Source organism: Columba livia, chromosome 1, assembly GCF_036013475.1.
Source record: "Columba livia isolate bColLiv1 breed racing homer chromosome 1, bColLiv1.pat.W.v2, whole genome shotgun sequence".
Taxonomy (NCBI): domain Eukaryota; kingdom Metazoa; phylum Chordata; class Aves; order Columbiformes; family Columbidae; genus Columba; species Columba livia.
Genome location: NC_088602.1, coordinates 107,022,135 through 107,044,003, shown reverse-complemented (window position 1 = coordinate 107,044,003; position 21,869 = coordinate 107,022,135). Strand labels below are relative to the sequence as shown.

The 21,869-nt window shown below is 36.6% G+C and overlaps 1 protein-coding gene across 6 annotated transcripts in view; it reads left to right on the top strand.

Moving 5' to 3' along the window:
• CNKSR2 (connector enhancer of kinase suppressor of Ras 2) overlaps window positions 1–21,869 on the top strand; it is a 218,212-nt gene that overhangs the window by 115,973 nt on the left and 80,370 nt on the right. For all 6 annotated transcript variants that reach the window (XM_065071354.1, XM_065071347.1, XM_065071335.1 and 3 more), the window contains 4 exons: window positions 9,056–9,189; window positions 12,986–13,197; window positions 17,051–17,140; window positions 18,695–18,909. In XM_065071354.1, coding sequence (XP_064927426.1) covers window positions 9,056–9,189; window positions 12,986–13,197; window positions 17,051–17,140; window positions 18,695–18,909 — 651 coding nt within the window. The remainder of the gene's footprint in view (window positions 1–9,055; window positions 9,190–12,985; window positions 13,198–17,050; window positions 17,141–18,694; window positions 18,910–21,869) is intronic.

Genomic DNA, 21,869 nt, shown 5'->3' with positions numbered 1-21,869 from the left:
GTTATTTCAAATATGTATGTATATATACATATATATAAATTATTGTATAATGGTTAAATGCATCATCTTTGAAACTGAGTTTTTAAAACCAAAATTATCTTATTAGCATCTGAATGTAAAATTGCAAATCTTTTTGCATGGTATGAGTGTATGAATGGCCATACTTGAAGGCTGCACTTTTATCATAGCTTTAGTGAAAATGTAAATCTGAATGAAAAATGCACATAATTGCTTTAAATGGGGTGAAATACTGTCAGTCTAAATCCTCTTTGGGTGACTTTGGTAATTCTTTGGGTGAGCTGGGTCATTTGAAATATTCCTTTTTGCTTCACTTTATCATTTGCTAGAATAACTTAACTGAGGACCCCACAACAGAAGTTTCTGACATGGGCCATTGATGCAGACAATAGCAAATAAGCAGCTAATTCAAGGCGGGCTACTTCAAAAGGGTGGGAAGAAATTGGATAGAAACCAATTGCCAACATTTAAACTAATTCCAGTAGGGAAGTGAGAATTTCTGTGGTCCTTTTACAGTGAATGCACTCATGAGCGAAACTTGTGAGTCTGCTTGAAATGCCACACTCGCTTCCGGAAGCAAAAATCCAGTCGTCTTTTAGTGTTTTATTTGGCTCTGATTTCCATCTCAGCATCCTTAGTCCAATACAGATACTAGGGTGTTATTCAACTGATGTAACTTTAGATATGTACTGTGTATGTATCTATGTATCATTCCGGTTTCTCAATTTACTCCCTTTGACCATTCGACATACAGAACAGTTACTGATTCATTCATTTTGGCCCGTTTTAGATTGATCTGCCTTAGAATGAGGTGAATTGGAACGCTGCTCATGCCTCTTTCTCTGCCTTTGATGTCAAAGGGGGTCTGGACAGCCAGCACAAATGCGAATTATCTGTATTAGATGAGACTGACCCTATACAGAGGTTTTCTGTAATCTTACAGCTTTGGGGATTTGAATAATGCAAGTATTAGTTTTGGTGTGGTTTTTTTTGCTCATAGCATAGAAAATAGGAGTATTTTATGGTTAATATGAGTACTAATAGAGGTACTGTTAGAAGTTAGAAATATTATTCTGGTATCCCAATGATGTTGTTCTGATTTTATCAAACATGACACCAGAAAAAGGCCAGAACCTCAGTCAAAACTTATATGTGCAGGGTGCATTGCAGTATGTATATGTGTGTCTGTTGTAATTAACTATTTTAGTCCAAGAAACAACAATTTTCTTAAGTAGACAAAGAGTCAAAAGAGCTCCAGGGTGAACACAAACTTCAGAAGCTGCATAATGTGGAGATTTCCGTTATTAATTTATGCAGATCAGAGGTGAACAGATGTTAGTGTCAACTGATGTTAAAGTTTAAATGTAGCCTAAGTGTGAAATTGGCACTGTATGTTTGATTAATAACAAGCAGCAAAAAAAATCAGAATGTAATGTAATTTTATGGCTATCAAAAATATGAAGACATTATGTTTTTTTTAACAGAATTTACTTCAAAAATTTCTGAAAAAAGCACTTCATAAAACCCATAAATTTTGTAATTGCAATTTGCCCTATGGCTGTTCTGAAATTTCTTATGTTCCTGATTCATGTGAGGGTGCTATTTAATAAAAGCTCGGGAGACAGTGTGAGAGGAGAGGGTGAAAGTGATAGGAAAAAATAAGGAAAAGCAGTACTTCCATCACCTTTGGAAGCAGGGGAAATTATGATAACTTGTTTCCCTATAGTAGGATGTCATGAAATAATTGAGAACGTTATAACTGTGCTGTCATCCAGAGCTAAGTTAATTGATCCATATATATTATTCAATAGGCACAAGCTATAAGGAAATTATGACTCAGTAATAATTATATTGAAATACAAAATATGAACAAAATATTAAAAAGACTTCAGAAATAAGATATGGGGATGACATTCCGATAAAATGGGAATTAGGATCTGCAAACAGGATGCTGTGGGTTTTTTGGTTCTGCAAATGGAATGTACAGAGGAAAAACAAGGTGTCACATCCTAATCAAGTTACAGTAAGTGAGGTGGGAAGGTGGAAGTTTGCCGTCACAGAAGGAGGCTGACACAAAAGCAGAGACCGAATTTTTGAATACAACCCACCAGTGAACATGTTGAACAGCTGTTACAGCAAATGTAGACGGTACATACTTCAGTGAATTAAGAGACTCATTTACATTGATATTTACTTTGGGATGTTTTAATTGAGAGCCTTCAAAACTGAATTTTAGCTAGAAGTGAATAATATTGAGGTATTGTTGGTAAATTGCATTCTGCTTGTTTAGTCAATAGTTGTATGTAAGAACATGAAGTTTGCCATTTGCAACTACATGAAAAACGAGACTTAATGGAGAGCTATTAATTGTGCCTGTAAGCTGAGAAAGTGCTAGATGAGTCTTCCAGTTCAGGCAGTGCACAGGTACTGCCAGTGTGTCAAGGGGCTTGATGTGTGAGTGGGAGGACATCCCAGTAATGATATTATACGTTCTGATAATGAAATGTTTAAGAGCTTGCTGTCCACTGTTAGTGACCTAGATTAGCCATATGCCAGCCAAACCTTCATGTTCTCTGAGTGTGGAAAATGCTTTTAGACCATTCAGATATTAACTGGTTACTAGTTGGCATAAATACTTCTTAGGATGTTCAGTAGTTTACTTCGAACAGCTCTGCCTTCACATCACAGCCTTGCCATGAATTATGAGTTAAATTTAGTCTAATTATTTGGGTTGTTTTGATGTTGGATTTTTTTTTTTTGGGGGGGGGGGAGCGGGGTGGATGGAGAGTTTATTGTTGGTTTTGTTTGTTTGTTTTTACTTTTAGCAAAAATGTAGAATATTCATTCTTTTCATAAATATTCTTATCCTTAAAATAAGTATGAAAGGTTAAGAGAAACAAAGAAGAACTAGGCATCCTGTGTAGCAGTCCTGAAACTGATATTGATGTACAGTAAAATAATACAATTAGCCTATGGCTATACTATGCACCGTTACATAGTGAGTTTGTATTTACAAATGCATTAATTCCAGCTCTAAGGTCAAGCAGTACAGAAAGAAAAACATCATTTGTTTCTTCCTCGTATTCTGATTAAAGGAAGTGCTGTTTTTTTGTTTTGTTTTCAGTCACTTGATGATTGTCTGTTTTAATACCCATCAGTATGCAACTTCTTGCAGATAATCAAAGTTTTCCCTTGACACATTCTGGAATCATGTCAAAATTTGTGAAATCAAGGGATTTATCAGCCTGTGTTTTTCGTTACTGCTTTTATAACATTCGAATTAGGCAGCTGTGGCCTTAGGGAATTTTGCAGTTGCCTTTGAAATTGAAGGTATTCATTAATACGGCATTGTACCATAAATATTAAGATGTTATGTCTGCAAGACAAATCTTACTAAATTTGCCTTTCAGTTACTTTTTCTGATACTGTGATCCATTGTGTGAAAGCCTGGAATGGTATTTCAGATTGTGATGTTTGTATTTCTGACTGCTACTGAATGTGGTGAGCAACCCAAAGAAGTTTAACCTTTTCCTTTTTAAAATTTTTCTTACCTGACATAGAGGTGACTGAATTTTCTTTCAACTCCCCAGATTTTTGCCTGGTTCAAAACCAAACTTAAATAAACATCCTCAACTCTAGATTGTCTGTTTTATTTCTGCTTTACACTTTGTGTTATTTTGGGGAGGTTTCAAAGGGAGGTTCCCCAAAGTGCTGTTTGAACAAGGGAGGAAGGTTTGCTAGAGAAGATTCTTGGAGCATATGAAATGTTATGTAAGTTGCTATCATCACAGTAGCAGAAAACTAGCTGCAGAGTCCTCCTTTGCCTTCTGGAAAACGCTTTGTTAATTAGTCAAAAGAAACTGGACTTTGAATACTGTGCAGAAGACTCTTCGCCCAGTTTCTTTATAATATAAAGCAACACGTGGCCATGCTTCAGCGAATTTGGACTGTGCTCAGCCAATATCAATGAAAAGGCTCTTACTGCTATCAGTGAGGTTCGGGGCAGGTCCGCTTGCCAGCCATATCTTGTGTGTTGACTTGGAAGAAAACCTTCCGGACCCCATTAAATGCTCTGTCACACCCATTACCAATTTTATTTAAATGTCACCTTTTGTATATTTGAAATAGTTCACTGTACCTGTTTTGTATGTGATTAAATTCTACTCTTATAAAATCTCCAAGACCTCAGTATCTGTAATTTTTTAAACAGACTTTATTTTGGATTAGATATGCATCATATCTTGACTATGATCTATTCAGTGTTTCAACCTCCTAAGAAGCAACAGCAAAACCAACATTCCTTGTTTGAGAGAAAATGCTATTTTTATTATTTTTATTTGGTATTTTTCCTTACTTGTTTATATTGCCTTCTTCCTTCGTCTAGAGACAATGTTATATTCTGTTTTAATCATTTATTATCAGAATTAGTGGCCTTACATTTTTTAATCATTAAATTTGAATAAAATATTATAAATAAAATACTATAAATAAAATAAATAAATAAAATATTATAAATAAAATACTTGTTGGCTCTTCGGTTGCTTTGTTGTCTTTTGACTACAAGGGAACTGGGCATTCTTTGCAGAACTGTTGAAATGGATTCTGACTAGGTTTGCCTACAGAGTATGAATTAGTTACAGTATTTCATTACTTCATGCTTGGTCTTACAAAAAGTTTATTTTATTGGAAACATTCTGTTCAATAAATTGTCATAACCTTGGTCCAATATGAATTATATACCTGCAGGAAAATCTGTTTACTGATGCAAATACTGTATAAAGACATTTTGTATTGGTTTTGCTTATGTTTTTAAAAATTGTATGTCTTTTTCTGGAGCAATGTTTCTCAAACTATATATTGGAGCTTCCCAGGGAGTTAATGAAAGGTTCAAAGAGTTCTAAAAAACATTAAAAAGAATTTTAGATAGTATATTTTAAATATTAATTACATTCATTGTTTAGAGAGAAAAAAGTAAAAATAATATGCTGACTTACTGGAGGGCACCCTTGAAATTCCTTCAGGATTGAGGATGGGGAAAGCAGCAATAGGGAGGCTGGGACCTCGGGGCAGAGCTACCCAGGGGCAGAGCAGCTCCTGGAGGAGAGAGGAGTGTCTACACCTCAGTCCTTATAGGGACTACTTATTTCCTTGTGCTGGGGAAACATGGCTGCTCTAAGTAAAGGTGGTTGGTTATCTGTTCCTTGGCCAACAGACAATTTGAGAAAGGGTCCATAAAGACTAATGATCCTGAAGGAAGATGGTGCGTCCAAAACGTTTGAGAAATAGTACTCCAAATTTGAAATATGGATTTTGTCTGTCTTTCTGGGTTAACATTGATGTAGGGTCCTCTGTGGGACATTTTTGAGGCTATTCCAGTTTTAATATGTAACTTCTAAACTTTCTGTGTCAGGCTATACTCATGGATCAAGTATTTAACTCTTTGGACCTGAAAACCTTTTAGTTTTATTGCTGTTTCAGCAATTCCACTTGGCCTAGCCATCCCACCAAAAGGGACTGCAGCAAGAAAAAGCTCTAGTGCTTGGAAGAGAATTTACTCAGTGATAACACTGATCTCCAAAACATCCAATTCAGAGATATGTGAATGGAGTTCCATGTTTTTTTTTCTGTTTGATGTGCTGCATATAGTCCACTGAATGGCTGCTATTGAACCAGAGAGCTACATGAGCTGACTTACTTGCATGTGCATAGATTGACTTGAACTGAACAGTTGAGTTCCCTCTAAATTGCAATGCAAAATGTCATGTAGATGCACCATATCTGCAGGTCATGTTCTGAACGCTCTCTTTTCAACCAGGAGGGCCTTAAGATTTTTAATTCCTTATAAAATGAAAGCTGAACTCCTATAGCACAAGGTGGTAGTTACAGCAATGTTCTTAATGTTTAGAGCTACTAACAGGAGAGACCATTTAAATGCTTTTACCATGTAGCAGTTCTTTTAAAAGAGTTTACTGATTTATCTGATAAAGTGATGATAAATACATTTTTTTAAAAAAAAAAAAAAAAAGTGGTGACCTATTTTTAAAGTTGGATTTCTAATTTTTTTTCCAGTTACACAGCTTTTCTGTTTTTGTGGAAATAAGCTGGAGAGATGACTTTGGCAATATGACCCAAATATGGAAGAAACATCCCTAGCATGTTTTGGGACAATCCTACAGGATTGTGCTTCCTCTTGTTCTAGATTGTATTATGGTTCCTGCCCCTTGAAAGTTCTGGGTACCCTGGGAGGATCTACCCACATTGCCATCCTTTGAGATACCTCAGTCATTCAGACTCTCACTGATTATACTGTAATTCCACTTCTGAAAGTGTTCCGCTATCTGACATGAGAACAGTTTGAGAGAAATGTTTTACCTTCAGGTAGCTGAATAAGTTGTGTTTTACCGTAGTAGACTGAATGCTATTTCTTCCTGTTGCATTTACTGTTTTCACCACCTTGCCTGTGCAAAAGATGAACCAAAATATGTATTTGCCAAAGATGCACAAGCTTCACTATTTCCAGCATCTTCCAGCAAACTGTTTTGGAGGACACACTGACCTCCAATGGGCTGTGCATTATCAGGGATTGGTGAAGTGTGCCTTTAGCCAGTAGACAGGCGAAGGTAAAGGGCTGTTTTCTTCCTTAAAGTGGAAAAGAGCAAATCCATCTACCCAGCTTGACTTCCTCTCAGTGCTCCTGCGAGTATGAGCCATGAACATCAACAGCCTGGGATTAACAAATGTAAACAGGGTCTAGGTCACAAAATTCTTTTGGCTTATAAGGAAAAGTAATTCTACAAACTACTCAGCAACACGCAAATTGTTCTTGTCATAAAAGTGCAAGTTATCAAAGAGGAAATAACCAATGTTGCATTTGTAAGTGGTTCAAGAGCATCTATAGCTACAGTGTCACAGATGAAAATTTAAAGGGTAAGATTTTTGTTCCTCCAAAAGAAGATTTTGTTTTAGGTTTGTTTTTTGATTATTTTTGTTGGTTTGTTGGGTTTTGTTTTTGGTTTTTTTTGTTGTTGTTGTTGTTGGTGGTGGTTTTTGTTGGTTTTTTTTAACACGGTTTTGCCACCAACTTTAGTCCTCTTTTTGCAGACTTCTGTCTTCCTGTTTTCAGTAGTTATAAAGTCTTTTACGTGTCTGGTTTTGTGTGTGTGTTTCTCCCTCTCTTTCTGTAAATACAGGCAGTCTTTCATTGGCCTACAGAATACTCACGTATTGTCTACTCTAATGAACAAGGAAAGTATTTAGCAGTATCACCATTTACAGGAGATGGATTCCTAACATTCAGAAAATTTCTGTCATTTTGTAGCTGTGGCTCTAAAGGTAGACTTGCGAAGTTTTAACAAGAAAAACTTAAGCACACATTTTATTATGTTTGAGATAAATTATAATGCATCTAACACAGCTCTATTCCTAAACCATGGCAGTAGCTGGCTAAAGGATATCTGAGGTTTTCTAAGTGGCATGCATGATTCTTACATACAAATTGAAAAAAAGTAACACAATAATGGGGGCTTTGCTTGGTAAGGATAAATTCAAGTGGCTCTTTACTAGCTTATGAAAGGCCAACATTTTGAAAAAGTTTCTGCTTTTGAACTCTTGGGGTTTTCTGCAGTGTAGGCGTAATGCTACAGTGTCAAGATTAATATGTAGAAAATGAGGACTGATTTTTCTGCACAGGAATGCCCTGTTGGTCTGTCATAAGGTATTCTTGCTAGTGCTGGCAGAAGGATCTTCCTACACAGCCATTCAATCAGTATTTAGAGCTTCTCTGCTGTAAATACAATGTGACATGTTCGTGTCCTCCAGTAGTTATTTAGGTCAGAAATTATAGGTATGATGAACTCTCTTTAATCCCAACACTTCTTTCTTCAAGGTATTGACTTCCAATAAGATGGAGGGGAAAGAACTGTTTCAAAGCAAAACTCAGCATTTGTTCAATATTAGATTAATTTTAGGGTTCATGAAGATACTGTTGTACTTGCAATTTTGCCATTTTTCTTCTTCTGCTGCTTGAGTTTCATTGTCATACAAGCCAGGCAACGTAAGACTTCTGTTATTAGGCAGACAGACATATTATTAGGTAGACAAAAGCGATCTAAGTTTGCTTCTCATTTCATTCTTCTGCATTTGTATAGAGACTGTTAGAAAACCTTGCTATAATTTCCAACTCAACAGTGATTTAGTAAAGTCTTCAAATGTTTGGTCATTATTTAGCTAGCCAAGATAGTAAAGGAAGAAAAATAGGTGCCTAAATCATAAGAGAGAGACTTCTGCTTTAGAGGAGGAATTTGACAGGGTGTGTCAAAAAGGTGGACCCAATTTGAAATCACAACACACGGCATTTTGGGTCCTTCTTTTTGAAACACCCTGTGGTGGACTGGGATGATAGCTAGAAAGCATAGTTATTCTGTGAGGATAAGATGTATCTACCTGTGAGTAAATGTTTCTTTGTGAGGAGTATGCCCAGGGGAGTGAATAATAATAATAATCTCCAGTTTATTCTGTCTCTTAGTGCATATGCTCTGAAGATGCAGCACCTGATTTTACAGCATCTGCAGACATAAACTGAAGCTTTTACAGTTAATTTTTAGGGTGTAGAGCAGATGGGGGGAGATGACATTCAATTTAATGCCTACTTATGCACCTTTTACTGTAAACACTGGACTTTTTCATTATAATGTTAGTTTAATTAAGGAATTCACTGGATTGTGTATGTTACTCACTAATTAAGATTTCACCAGTGGCTCTACTGATTACTGTTTTTGTGGGCATTGACTATAACCTGGCTGTGCAAAAGGGAAAAGGATGTAATCAGAGGAGTCAATTTTATAAGCACAATACATGTCCATATGTAGATCTGTCTCCTTAGCATGAGTATTTTTTTCTGTCAGTTTAAAAGCACACAAAACTTTAGAACTGTTAATTATTTCTTTAACTTTCTGAACTATGGAATATATCTTTTTCAGACAGAAATGTGTAATATATAAGGATAATCATGATTATTTCTTTCTCTCTTTTGAACCAGCCTCTTATTCCTAGAAGTCCAACAAGCAGTGTTGCTACGCCATCCAGCACTATCAGCACACCTACAAAAAGAGACAGCTCTGCGCTTCAGGATCTCTACATACCCCCTCCTCCTGCAGAACCTTATGTTCCAAGGTAAAAAAGATCATTTCAGGTACAACTCAATGTCAAAAATGCATGTAAAGCAACTGACCATTCTGTTCCTACCCATTTGTCATCCTGCCCTGCAGGATTAGGCTGATAATACTTCACTTTGTAGGTGAACTGGTTATTAAGGATAGATTTGCTGAATCAGACCCACAATGGTCTGAATCAGTGTCTTGTCTGCAAAACAACCAGTAGCCTTTAGAAAAGAAGGTTCAGTACCCTATTTTCTCAAATATGGAATAATCTATTGTTTGCAACAATCCTGTCTTATCTCAGAAGAGCAAAAATTATCTGAAACCCCAAATTTGTAGCTAGAAAAAGAGTTCTTATCTGCCCCCTTGACTAATAGCCATGATACAACAGGGGAGGCTGAGCTAAAAGCAAGAAACTTTCAGCTTCAACATCAAGAGCACTGTTTTGTTCTGCCATAGTATTTCTTTTTAGACATTGATTTGATAGTGGTAGAGGAGATTTCAGGATCACATTTTAGTGTGGCCACCCTGCTAGATCCTGCAGCGCCCACACTTTTCCCTGTAAACGTATCTGCTACTCTGACCTGCTACCTGGAACTGACATTTTCATCTTTCCCAGGTCTCTGGGGGTTCTGAGCCAGAAAAGCAGCAGATCCTCCTTGCACATTCATCATCCTACCCTCACACGACCTCAAATGATTCACTATAATTCCATAATGTACACAGCTGTTGCTTTCCTACAATTCTAAGAGAATTATGGCCTATAAATAAGCATGGCAGTAGCTATCCATAGGTCTAGGAATGTATTTGAGAGAAATCAGTTTTTTCTAAAGCTTCCGGATTCTTAGATGCATGCTATCATATGTCCAGTCAATGTACTTTTAAATTCCTTCTTGCTTTTCTTTTAGTTAACTTTCTTGAAAAGGTTGTAAGGACAGCCTGTCCTTTCTTGTACCCGAGTTTCTTTTACCTGAGTATTTCTTCCTTAGCAGTAGCCAATTAATAAGACATATGGCCTGATACTGACAAGACTTTCCTGGGGGTTATCTGATGGCGAGGTATAGGGCAAATTAAATTGCCTAGTGGGGAGCAGAAGCTGTGATTCTATGATGAATTCTTACTCTTCAGAGAAACGAAAAACTTTCCAGGGCAAAAGAGTGACTTTCCACTTCATGTTGTAGATGATGTTTCAAATCTTTTGTGAAGCCATAAGCTGAGTCCCAAGTTCCTTCCTCATCCCTGCCTTGTCTGTTACCTGGCTTGGCTTTTACCATGCTGTTGAACTTGCTAACACGATTACTCTGGTATCTGCCACAGACTGATAAAGAGACAAACACTCTAGTTCACTGATTTTTTTTTTTTTTTCTTCTAATTAAATAAAGACATTGTCAGTCACACACCTTGAATTGTTCATAGGGATTGAATGTGTCTTTTATCTCACTGATGACGGTATTTTGATATGTCTATGTAAATATTTTAAGGACACGGTTTTCAGAAAATCCACAGAAAAAATCAAGTATGTAATTCTAACCCATTAACATAAAAAAGCTGCAAAATGAAACCCTAAGAAAAATATGGTCTTTGATTGCTCACTGAATGCAGTAGTTACATGGTAAAGACCTGTTGCTCCTGAAGCTGTACTACTATCTTAAAAGAAGTACTGCCTTTGTAATGCTGCTGATCATGTTTACCACCACAAAAAATACTTTTATTTGATAAGAAATGCATCCTTTTTTCATGTATTTTTAGTGAATATTTGCTTCTAAGCAGTTTTTGAGTTCTAATCTAGAACCTGAGATTTTTAAAATGCATTTTGATTATTTATTAGTAACATTTCTTAAATCGTTATGATAATGCAGTAATTTGGGCCAATTCTGATTAAATCTTAAAATACATATTAGTACAAGCTGTAATCTTACAGAGAGATTAAGCTAGGTATATTTTTTTTTTTTTAATCGGCTTCATCCTACTGGACTATACTTCATTTCATAAACCTGTCACATAGTACACAGTGTTTTGGAATAATCTGTTTTGGCATTTTATCAGGTTTTTTTGCCCATGATTAACTTTGTTTAAGCATGTCTTTATTTGGGGTATTATCAAACAGTTCAGCATCTGTTTCTCAGTTTGTTGTTGCAATTCCAAGGAAAAACAAACATCCAAACCTCCTTTTGTTACTGGAATAGAATAAAAGCCTTGTTATTTTGATGTAAAGTGTAAAGCCTTGAAGCCATGTCGCTTTGATGGCGATACGCACAGATAGTACAGCTGCTGACATAGTTTAACATGGATGGCGTGAGAGACAGACACTTTCTGTGTGCCAGTTACTTAGAAGTGCTGGTCCAAAGTTACTGCCTGCTCAAATTTGCTGAAGACATTTGAGGGTGAGAACTGAAGTCCTCATCTCCAGAAGGCTTTGCCAAGAGGAGTTTGCCTGGTGGGTTCTACACTTCTGCCTGTGCTCGCAGTAAAGCTCTCTCCAGCCCAGGCTATCCTTCTTATGGTGGAGGCTTCATTGTGCCAGTCTCTAATCTGATGTAGCTGCATCATGGATTAGCATCTCGCTGTTTCACATCACTCTCCATTGTGTTATCTGCTGGGGTCCCCCAGCACTGTTACCACAGAAAGTCTTTCCCTGAATGGAGCTGAGCTCACATCACAAAGCCAACACCATCCCTGCTCTGGGAAAGCAGCCTGGCAAAGGGAGCGTAGCGGGTAGTGGGGCTTTGTGGTGTCGCACTGTCACAGTCAAGGCAGGATGGACCTTTCTCATTCTCTGTGGCTGTCTGGATCCCGTGAGGGGGCTTTGCTTCATCCTAGGATAAAGTCTCAAGGTGCCAAGTGAAGTGTGGGTCAGAACTGGCCAGCTTGGCACTCACATGGTGGTCCAGAGGGGCAGAAGCTCTCTAATGAAGGCGTGAGGCCCCAGCTTCTCTCTTGGCTGCCTCACGTGTGTTTTGTTGCCCAGAAATTACTGTCTTTTGCAGCCATCTCCAGGCACGGTCCTGCCAGCAGGTTTGCAGAGCCCTGCTTCATCTAACACAAGGAGAGGGCTCCTTCCCCACGTGCAGTTTGCTCTCTTGTTGGCTGCCTTTAGGTAGTGTGCATTTTTGAAGAGTGGGGTGTGGGGGTAGGGAAGCAAAAAGCAATCGCCTGGGGATCTCTACACAAACTGCAAAGTGTATTCCTTGCAGTGCATTGCTGTCTTGGAATAGCAGGTCATGATCAGGTGCTGCACACCCTGTTTGGTACTGCGTGGATGTACCTATACAACTCCTAGGCCTGAGCTGGCTTGTGCAAGACTATGTCAAATGTCTGTATATCATTGGTCCCTGGTTATTCTCACTCTGGAGTTGGTTCGTAAGGAACAAGATTGAACTTGTCTGTGCTTGCCATATAGCTATGTCTTGAAACTGTCTGACACCTTTAAAAATGCAAATATAAAAATGAAGGTCGACATTTCTTTGCCCTATATCACGAAATGCTAGGTAGATTCAAAAAAAGAAACAAGAAAAAAAGAGTAGCTGCACGTCAGCTTTCTTTCAAGATTATTCTTTTGAAGAGAAGTCTATGAGACAGATACAGTCTGTAAAGGAAGTGAATAAGCAGAGATGTGTGAGATAACTGGCACATACATATGCATATGCAATGTGTGATCCTGGTGTTGGTCATTGTTATCTATTTCCTGCTTGTATGAAATACTGACATATTCCCATGTTTATTGAAATATTCACAGTTAAAAAAGAAACAAAACCAACCAAACAAAATAAGTCTTATCCCAATATATTAAAAATCTCTCTTGTTTACTAAAGGGATGAAAAGGGAAATCTACCGTGTGATGATGTTGGCAGACATATAGTGGGCAAGCCCGTTCATACAGGATCCGAATCGCCAAACTCATTTCTTGACCAGGAATATCGGAAACGCTTTAATGTTGTTGAAGAAGATGCAGTTTTATACTGCTATGAATATGAGAAAGGAAGAACAAGCGGTCCTGGAAGGAGAGAGAGCACACCAACGTATGGTATGGCATTGATCTCATAAGGTTAATCACTATTTGTTGATTTGAGAATTTTTGTGCATCTGCTTTTGTATTTAAGAATGCAAATATTTCTGGTGATCATTGATTCTGCTATGAATTCTGTACTGCTTTAGTCCAATTTCAATCTGAGAGCTAATTCTGTGCAGGAAAAATAAATTGCTTACTGTGATAGGGAGGGTGGGTTCAGTTTTGTATTGATTATTTTTCTGAATATAAGTTCTAGAATTTTGTTACCAGCTTACTTTCCCAGGTTATGTTTCAGTATCATTTTACCAGAAAATAGTGGCAGAACCCCATGTGTTTATACTGAAAATACAGGATAGAATTGTACTCCTAGTATAAGGACAAGATTTGCATAGGTTTAGGAATTCAGCATCAGAAAAATTTACGCAAGTATAAGACATTTAAAGATGAAACCCATGTCAGATGTACCAGGAAATCTCATGCTTGCACTGCTCTCTAAAACTCTCTAATTTTTCTTCAACGCCAGAAACGACGTATGACTGATGGTAGTATGCTTTTTTGTAATACTCTGTTAACTTTCTGTGACTTCCTATATGGGAAGTGATGGCTTCCTGCGTGTAGCAATTCCTCTTTATTTGAGGTTATGTGTTGTCTAAGAAAGCATTTTGCATGTGAAAACACACATGTATTCATGCTACTTCCTCATCTTGGATTTTCCCTTATATAGGGTGAGAACTGAGAAGCAATTTCTGGTGAGAGTTTTGCTCCTCAAACCTTTACGCTCCAGATTATTTTCCCTTTGAATCTGTTGGAACTTTTCCTTTAGCTGGCATTGTAACTTGCTTCATCTTTGGACTGGGAGAACTGGTTTTCTGTTGCCAAGTATCAAGTCGTGCAGTCACAGAATTGTTAGGATATAGAAGAAAATGAAGAGAAAAATCTCGTGTTAAAAAAAAATATATTTGGACTGCTATGGTGTTAGTTGAGTACACACTTGAATATTTTTTCACCCTACTTGCTTTGTTATCTCAATTTTTAAACTGAGCACAAGTTGTATGTTGGAGTTTTTGTAGTAATCTTGACATGGTATCACTTTGAGAAGAAGACAGACTTCATTTATGAGGAAGCGCAGATTTGGTACATCATGGAGCCAAGCTCCAAAATTACCTGGGAACCTTGATATAAATTGAGCCTGAGCTGTGTAAAGTATCCTCAGGACCTGGAGCAGTGTGTTTGTGCAACATTAAAGAATGCATTTTCATAGAATACACCCTTTCTACACAATTGTGCTGCAAAATCCTCAGTACTCTTTTGGTTTTGAAGTGTTTTCAGGTGTTTTCTAACCAAGCCCATAGTGTACAAAATAACTTCAAAATAACTTCTAAGTTTTCAGGGTGGATATAGCTATTTTATTACTCCTGTATTTCAACTATTACAATTGGTGGATGGAGTCAGTTCCATTAATAGAGATGTACACTCTGTTCTAGATGTTAAATTTTAATACTAGTAGTCTGGAGTGAAAAAGAACACATTTCTTCTTCAAGGACTGTTGAATCCATTATTTTGTTGCAGGATAGCTTTTTTTTTTTTTTAAATAATTAGCAGAAAGGGTATAAATACTTCGATCAAAGACTGCACTGAAAATCAGGAATTATTTAACACATTTGTTATATAGCCTTTCACTTTTGATCACACTTCTTTTTTAATGATTTCACACCATAGAGTCCATTTTCATGTAAGTGTATTTTCTAAAAATATTACCATTTCAGCATTAAAGTTTCCCATGTGGCATTTGTTAGCGTAAGATTTGTGGCTAGACATAACCTTAGGATTTCACAGAAATCTAGAAAATGACAATAACATTCTTTTGGCTTATGGTGACCCATTAAAGAAGGTAAAACAGAATTCCAGGGCCTAGAGAAATAATTGTTTTCAACATATACTCATCATTAATTATGTGGTGGTGTTAATTTTTTATATATATATTTCTCAGTCTTGCTTTGCAAGAGGCTAATAAGGCCCTCCATAATTTCTTTATTGGAATCTTTTGACATTTTTTGAAAATGTTAACAATGAGATTTCTCTTTCAGGCTCTTACTGGGTTCCAGCTGTTGTATAATTGCTGCTAACTGGCCTCAGAAAGCTTCTGTTCACATCTCAAAGACGACATTTTCCTGAGTGTAATCACCAGGGAAAACAGATTTAGGGAATCTATGGGAGTTAACAAGGAGATTAGCAGAGGTAGCAGGGAAATGAAATGAGTTTAAGGACAGAAATGAATGTGGTCATTGCAGTTTTACTACCAGATACAAAAAACATGCACTTTGAACAGGCAGAGCTTTTATAGAAAATTTGTTATGGCTATTGCTTTTGATAGCAATCAGACTTCACATGATTTTGTAGCTTTTGTATCTTTTTAAGTGTGCAGGTCCTTTCAATAAGATACTGTGAGTCCAGCCTCACGAAGAAGAGAAAGTTGTGTTTCTAGAAAAATGTAATGGTTGAAAGTTAATTCTGATCAAGTAAACATGAGCCAAATATATCCCCATGCAGGAAATGACTTTTTAACTCTATGCTCTAAATCTTACCAGCTTCAATCAGACCTAAATATGTGTCCATAAATAGTAAAATAAATTACAAATAAGACATTAAATATATGTGTTGTATTTCCTGAGCATTGGTGTATTTGCAACCTGATCCTGTGGTCTGTACAGAACATACCCCATTTTTTGTCAGTTTTTAAAAAAGACAATAAAACCTTTTACAGTTATGCTGCCCACATGGTGTATGGTGGACACCATACTTCAATAGGTAGATAGACATGTTCAAATATTTGTTTTCATTAGAAACATGTCTTTCTTTTTCAGTGTATTGTGGATTTAACCTCAAAAATGTGGAGTAAGATTGACCAACTTTATGCAAGGGTTTTCTACTAAAATAATTGACAATATTTCTGAAGTTTATACTATAAGCTCTGCTACTTTTAAAAATCAATCATTTCCCCATTTTGTGACCAGTAGATCAATTTAAAAAAAGAGCGAGGGCTGACCTTGTTGTGAAAACATTTTAGTTTGAGTCTATCAGATATTGTGCCATATGCTATGCTGCTCTGTTTTGTTTAAATATACTATTTAACTTGTTAAAAACTTCAGACCACTTTAAGTGACCCCACTAAGTTGCATAGCAGGCTTTCACTGAATTTCCAACTATATTTGTGGCATCCTCAAGCAGAAATCATAGTTCACAGCATTTTTAAAAATCAATTCAGCAGCTTCCAAATCAAAATTTAAAAGATATAAGTCTTGAGCTTTTCCATCTCATGCTGGCTGAAATCAAATTGAATTTACCGATAGCAATGTTCTTTGCTTTTGGTGGACGAAACGCTACACAAGAAATTACATGTAGAGGTTTTCTGCTTCCTTTCTTACTCAGTCATTGATGGATCTTTTAAGCCCACCAGCAAAAATGCTATTTGTGAAGGTACTTCAGCGATGTGGATGTTTCTGTTACCAACAGTTCACATATGTTTTAAAACAGTTCTCTCCATGCGTGTGCCAGGGGCTTCCAGAATAATAAATAAATATTTTTCAGTGACAACTAAAGTAATCTGAATGCATCTGTCAGTCTCAAACGTCAGTCCACTGGATTTATTTTCTAAACTTAAAATCCATTAAATACTTAGCTGCTTCTTGTCCACCAAAGAAAACAGAATTCCTGTCTTAACCCCGTGTTCAGAGGTGATGCTGTATCCTTTCTCTTAAGGAAACCTGTAGAATAGCAGCTTAGCACATAATTTTGTTCTTTCTTCTGAGGAATGTTAGTTTAATGCTGCCTTATGGTGCATGATCTCAATTTTTTCCTCTGTTTCCAGGGAAACTAAGACCTATTTCTATGCCAGTAGAATATAACTGGGTGGGGGATTATGAAGACCCCAATAAAATAAAAAGAGATAGTAGGAGAGGTAAGTGATCTGAACATATATCCTGTAAAAGGCATTATGGGTTTTATCGTGCTTTAAGCTATATATTTCAACCTTATTTTGCTGCTTGCTTAAATACATATTTCTGTGAACCTCTTTTGGGTTCTTTCATTATGTATACTCAATTTCTTGCAGAGGCTGTATTAGGATTGAGGAAGTTGCTCATCCAGGCAAAAGAAAATCGTGACTGCAAAGCCCTGCAGTTTGGCTTAACTTGATATTGGCATTTCATTGATTCAGCTGTGTTATCCAGCCCATTTTGAATCTGGCCTTAATTTTTTTTAATACTACAGGACAAACATGTGGTTATTATTGATATAAATTGTCACGCTTAAATGATGTATTACATTTCTCTGTCTTCATGAGTTCTTTTTGGATGGAAACATTCTAGAGCTGGATGGCACCTACCTCAAAATCATCAATAATAAGTTCTTCAGAATTCTGGTTTGTGAGGCTCAGATACATGCCTTAACATACAAAATTATAACCTGAGATGGCTATTATCGCCAAGAAACAAGATGTTATATTAATGATAGATATGTCCATTAAAACATTAACTAAATATCTGATAGGGATCTGAAAAGGAAACGCTGTTGGGAATTATTAGGAAAAGAATACAAGACAAAGAAAGAAATGGTGTTGTGTAAGTTCTTGCTCATGATGGGTGTTTGTGCAGTTCTGGTCTCTCCATCTCTATTGAAGAAGGTTCAGCAAACAACAAAAATTATCAAACATATGGAGTAGGCTGGCCATCATCAGTTTGGGAGAATGTAGGCAGAACATGAGAAAATTTATAAAATTTTGTGTGGAATGAAGTGAGGAGATGGATTTGTCACTGCTTTTCTGAAAAAAAAGACCTGAGAAACATCAAAGATCTCGGTTGAGTGCTGGTTAGAAAGAAAAAGAGCTGGCTCCTCATGCAGTTTGGGTTGAAGCTGAGGAACCTGTAGCCACAGGAGGCTGCAGATATTAATACTAGGAAAGACCAGACAAGTTTGTGAAAGGCAAATCTGCTGAGGTTTCCTAAATTCACAAACATTGCTTCTGGCTGAGGATGTCCCTCAGTTACAAGCTGGCAGATGCTGGAAGAGTGTTCAGGGAAAGGATGGATGATACAGGGAATGATCTCAAATGAATGTTCAAAACAAATTACTTTTAAATGTATGGCACCACAATCATTTGTATTCGTTAGAATCTTGTTTAAAGAAAATATTACAGATGTAATAATAAGTGTACCATTGTTCATTTTTTGAAAAATTCAAGACGAAGTTTATTGAGGTGGGGATTCCTTAATCTTCTGTTCCTTTTATTGTCAAAGATAGCAGAAAATTGCAAGAATCATGAATTTTCCCTACAAAAAGATTGGGTTTTTATTATATCTAGACCAAAAAAAACAAATTAGGTTTGTTAATGAAATAGTCTTGAAGACTTAAAATTGACAGTAGGTCTTAGCAAGAATATTATATGTTTTGGAAAAGGGATTAACATGCATACAACAATTCACAATGATGTTTTCCACTACTTTTCTTTCCACAGAAAATTCATTGCTTCGCTATATGAGCAATGAGAAAATAGGTCAAGAAGAGTACATGTTTCAAAGGAACAGCAAAAAGGATACTGGGAAAAAGTCCAAAAAGAAAGGAGACAAGAGTAGTAGCCCTAGTCATTACTCGCTCTTGCCTAGTTTACAGATGGACTCATTGAGACAGGAAGTCATGGGCACACCTGGACCAGAGACCGCTTTGTATCACGTGAGTAAAAATAACATTAACAACAGTTGTTGCTCTGTGCTTGTGGTGACTGTGTTGTTTTTATAGTGGTGTTAAAACCTTATTTGGACTACTGCTGTTGCACTGATTCCTAGTCCTCTGACTACAACTAGTCCTCTGGCTACAACTAGGTCCTGAATAAATATTTTAGAATTCCTTATTTTGCTGTTACAAATGTGGAATAGACACCAGTGATTTATCTCCTTTAACTCAAGAGATATAATGTTTGAAATGGAGTGTGGTATCTCTGCCTTGTCTTGCTTGCTGCTGATGGAAAGGGAAGAAGCAGTGGTTTCCAGACTGGCTAGAAACCTTCTTTCCAGCATCTGCATCGCTGCGATATGCTAAGTCTTATCAGACAATCCCATTACTACAGATACTTGAGAGGCCCGATAATGGCAGGAAAACTTGTGGGAGGAATTTGTTTTTCCTTTGAGGTAAAGGGAGCCCTAATGCGTGTATCTGCTTTTAACACATAGCCCTCAATAACTCAAGTGAATGTGACAGAAGGGATTCTGCTGAATAGGATGTAACAGGAAAATTGCTGTAACTTGATTGTTTTGAAAAGTGTCAAAAAAATAGAGTTAGAAGATCACAATATATTTTGGATATGATACCACCTTCACCCCATAAAAGTATACATTTTAGATCTCAGTAAAATATGTCATTGTATAGGAATATACACACAGTAACTCTGCAGGAAAACACTAGAAATAATTGAAATTATCTTCATATACTAACAAAGAGTATGTAGTTTAGATTGCCAGTGCTTAAGGGAGACAGCAGTGTGGGCTCATCAGGATGTCTGCTTTGAGAAACTGGCAGGTGGAGCTTCACTGAACCTGTAAGAGACAAGTAACTGGGTTTCCTGTTGTAAAACGTCGCTAAGGACTATCGCATTATAAATGGTGTAGATCAATTGAAACTAATGGAGCCTTTATATCCATTTGCACTCTCTGAGTTCTTGGTCCACTGGCTTCTAAAACTCCTTAGTGTGCTGCAGTGTACAGGTGAGTCTGACAAATTTCAGAGAACACGTCTGTAAGTTTTAAAAGAAACTGCTTGGGGTGTATTTTAATTAAATAAGGTCCCTAGATGCAAAGACTGCTATTCCCTTTCATTTTCATTTGTAGTAATTTAGGTATGATGATAAACATTTTTTCTCACATTATTATTTCCTACTTCAGTTTTACACTCTTTTTGTGAGTTGGAAATCTGAGAGTGAGAAGATTTCCATTTGCAAAGGCAGACAGATATATAGTGTTTCCTTAATAAATAAAGCAAAGGAGATTGCAAGAGTCCCCAAACTGTCCTCTTTGTAATGTCTACAGCCTTTCCTAGAAGGATTCTAATCACTGCAAGATCCTTTAAAATAAAATATTTACAGAAAAACTAGAAAACTTATTTGTGTAATGTAGAACTTTCTACTCCGTAAACAATAGTGTGGTAAATTTGCAACACTTTCCCTTACAATTGGAGACCTCTTTCCTTTTGCATTTTGCAGCCATTGACTTCTGCATCTTGATTACCTTTTCACTGTGAAGGTTTTCTGCAGGAAAGCAGCTTTTACAATTATACTGACTTCAGCTCCTTGAGTCTACTGCTTTTATACATGGCTCCATAAAAAAGGCAATTATTTGATGAAAGAATCACACTGATGAATTAAATGACCACAATGGAAATAGTATGATTTTGCCCTGTAAACAATGTGGATGGCGTTAAAAAATTACCATGGTAATTTAGAAGTGTGTTGTTGCTGTTTATTTGCCAAAAGTTATTTTGAAAAATGCCATCAGATTCAAATTGTTATATTCTGAAGTGATCACAAGAATATGACAGTCCAGCATTTTTGTGACTGTCAGTATACTAAATTTGCATAAAATCACTGGTTTTAAGAATTGTGTTTATATTGTTGACCTGCTATTACAATCAAAAACTGTGTGGTCAAGAGAACATTTCAGTCATGGCCTTGAAAATGAACAGTGTTTATTTGTGTCCACTGAACATAACTGATTTGATAGCTAATATAATAGTGAAAGACAAACGAGTTTGTGTTATGTCTCTGAAGTAACCATCTCTTGTATCCACATATAGTCTTTTTTTAATCCTCATATACATGGTCTCTTCACTACTTTGCTTTGTTTTGTGTCCTGATCCAGAAAGTGTTTCCACCATTCATTGATTTCTAGCCAAGTTGTTGGTTTTGCATTCTATTTTTTTTTCCTCAGTATTGCAAAAGAAATACCAACACAGAGTGTTAATGTTTTTATTAAGCCAAGGCAAACTATTCGAGCTGTCGCTAATCGGGTGTGCGAGCAGGTGTTCAATGTGATCTATTACTGTAGATATAAAATGCTGCAGTTAAAATTGTCTTGGACCTTTGGGGGAAAAGACATGAAAGCTCTGACACATGATTATAGTTTTTTAAGTTCATTATGTTATTCTGTGTAGAAATTTCCTTGGTACATTGTGCTTTGTTTTCATTGCAGGAAAACAGTGTGGTTATTTAAGAGGGAGATAGTGTCAGGAGTCAAAAGAAGTTCTGCATCAGGTTAATAATAATCTGCTTCTGTCTGGATCAATACAACTTTAGTCTTGAAACAGCAGGAGTTATACAAGAAAAGGCAACTTTGCTTACATCTGTTTCCAAACCTATACCAATAAACTTTATTCTTGACCTTACTCCTTCTCCCTTCCTGTCTCCTATCCCTTTGCCTTTTCCAGTGTATGCTCGCTTGTTCATATGTATTTAGCAAGACCTAATGACTTGCTTGTCATAGCAAAAGTGACAAAAGAGTAACAGCTTTTCACTTTACTGATAACCAGCCTATTTAAAATTGTTTAATTAATTACATTAGTTTTCTTGGTCATTTTAATTATATTTGAACATAAAGCAAGTTTAATAGCAAGATATACCACTTAAAGTTCTTTCATCTGGAACA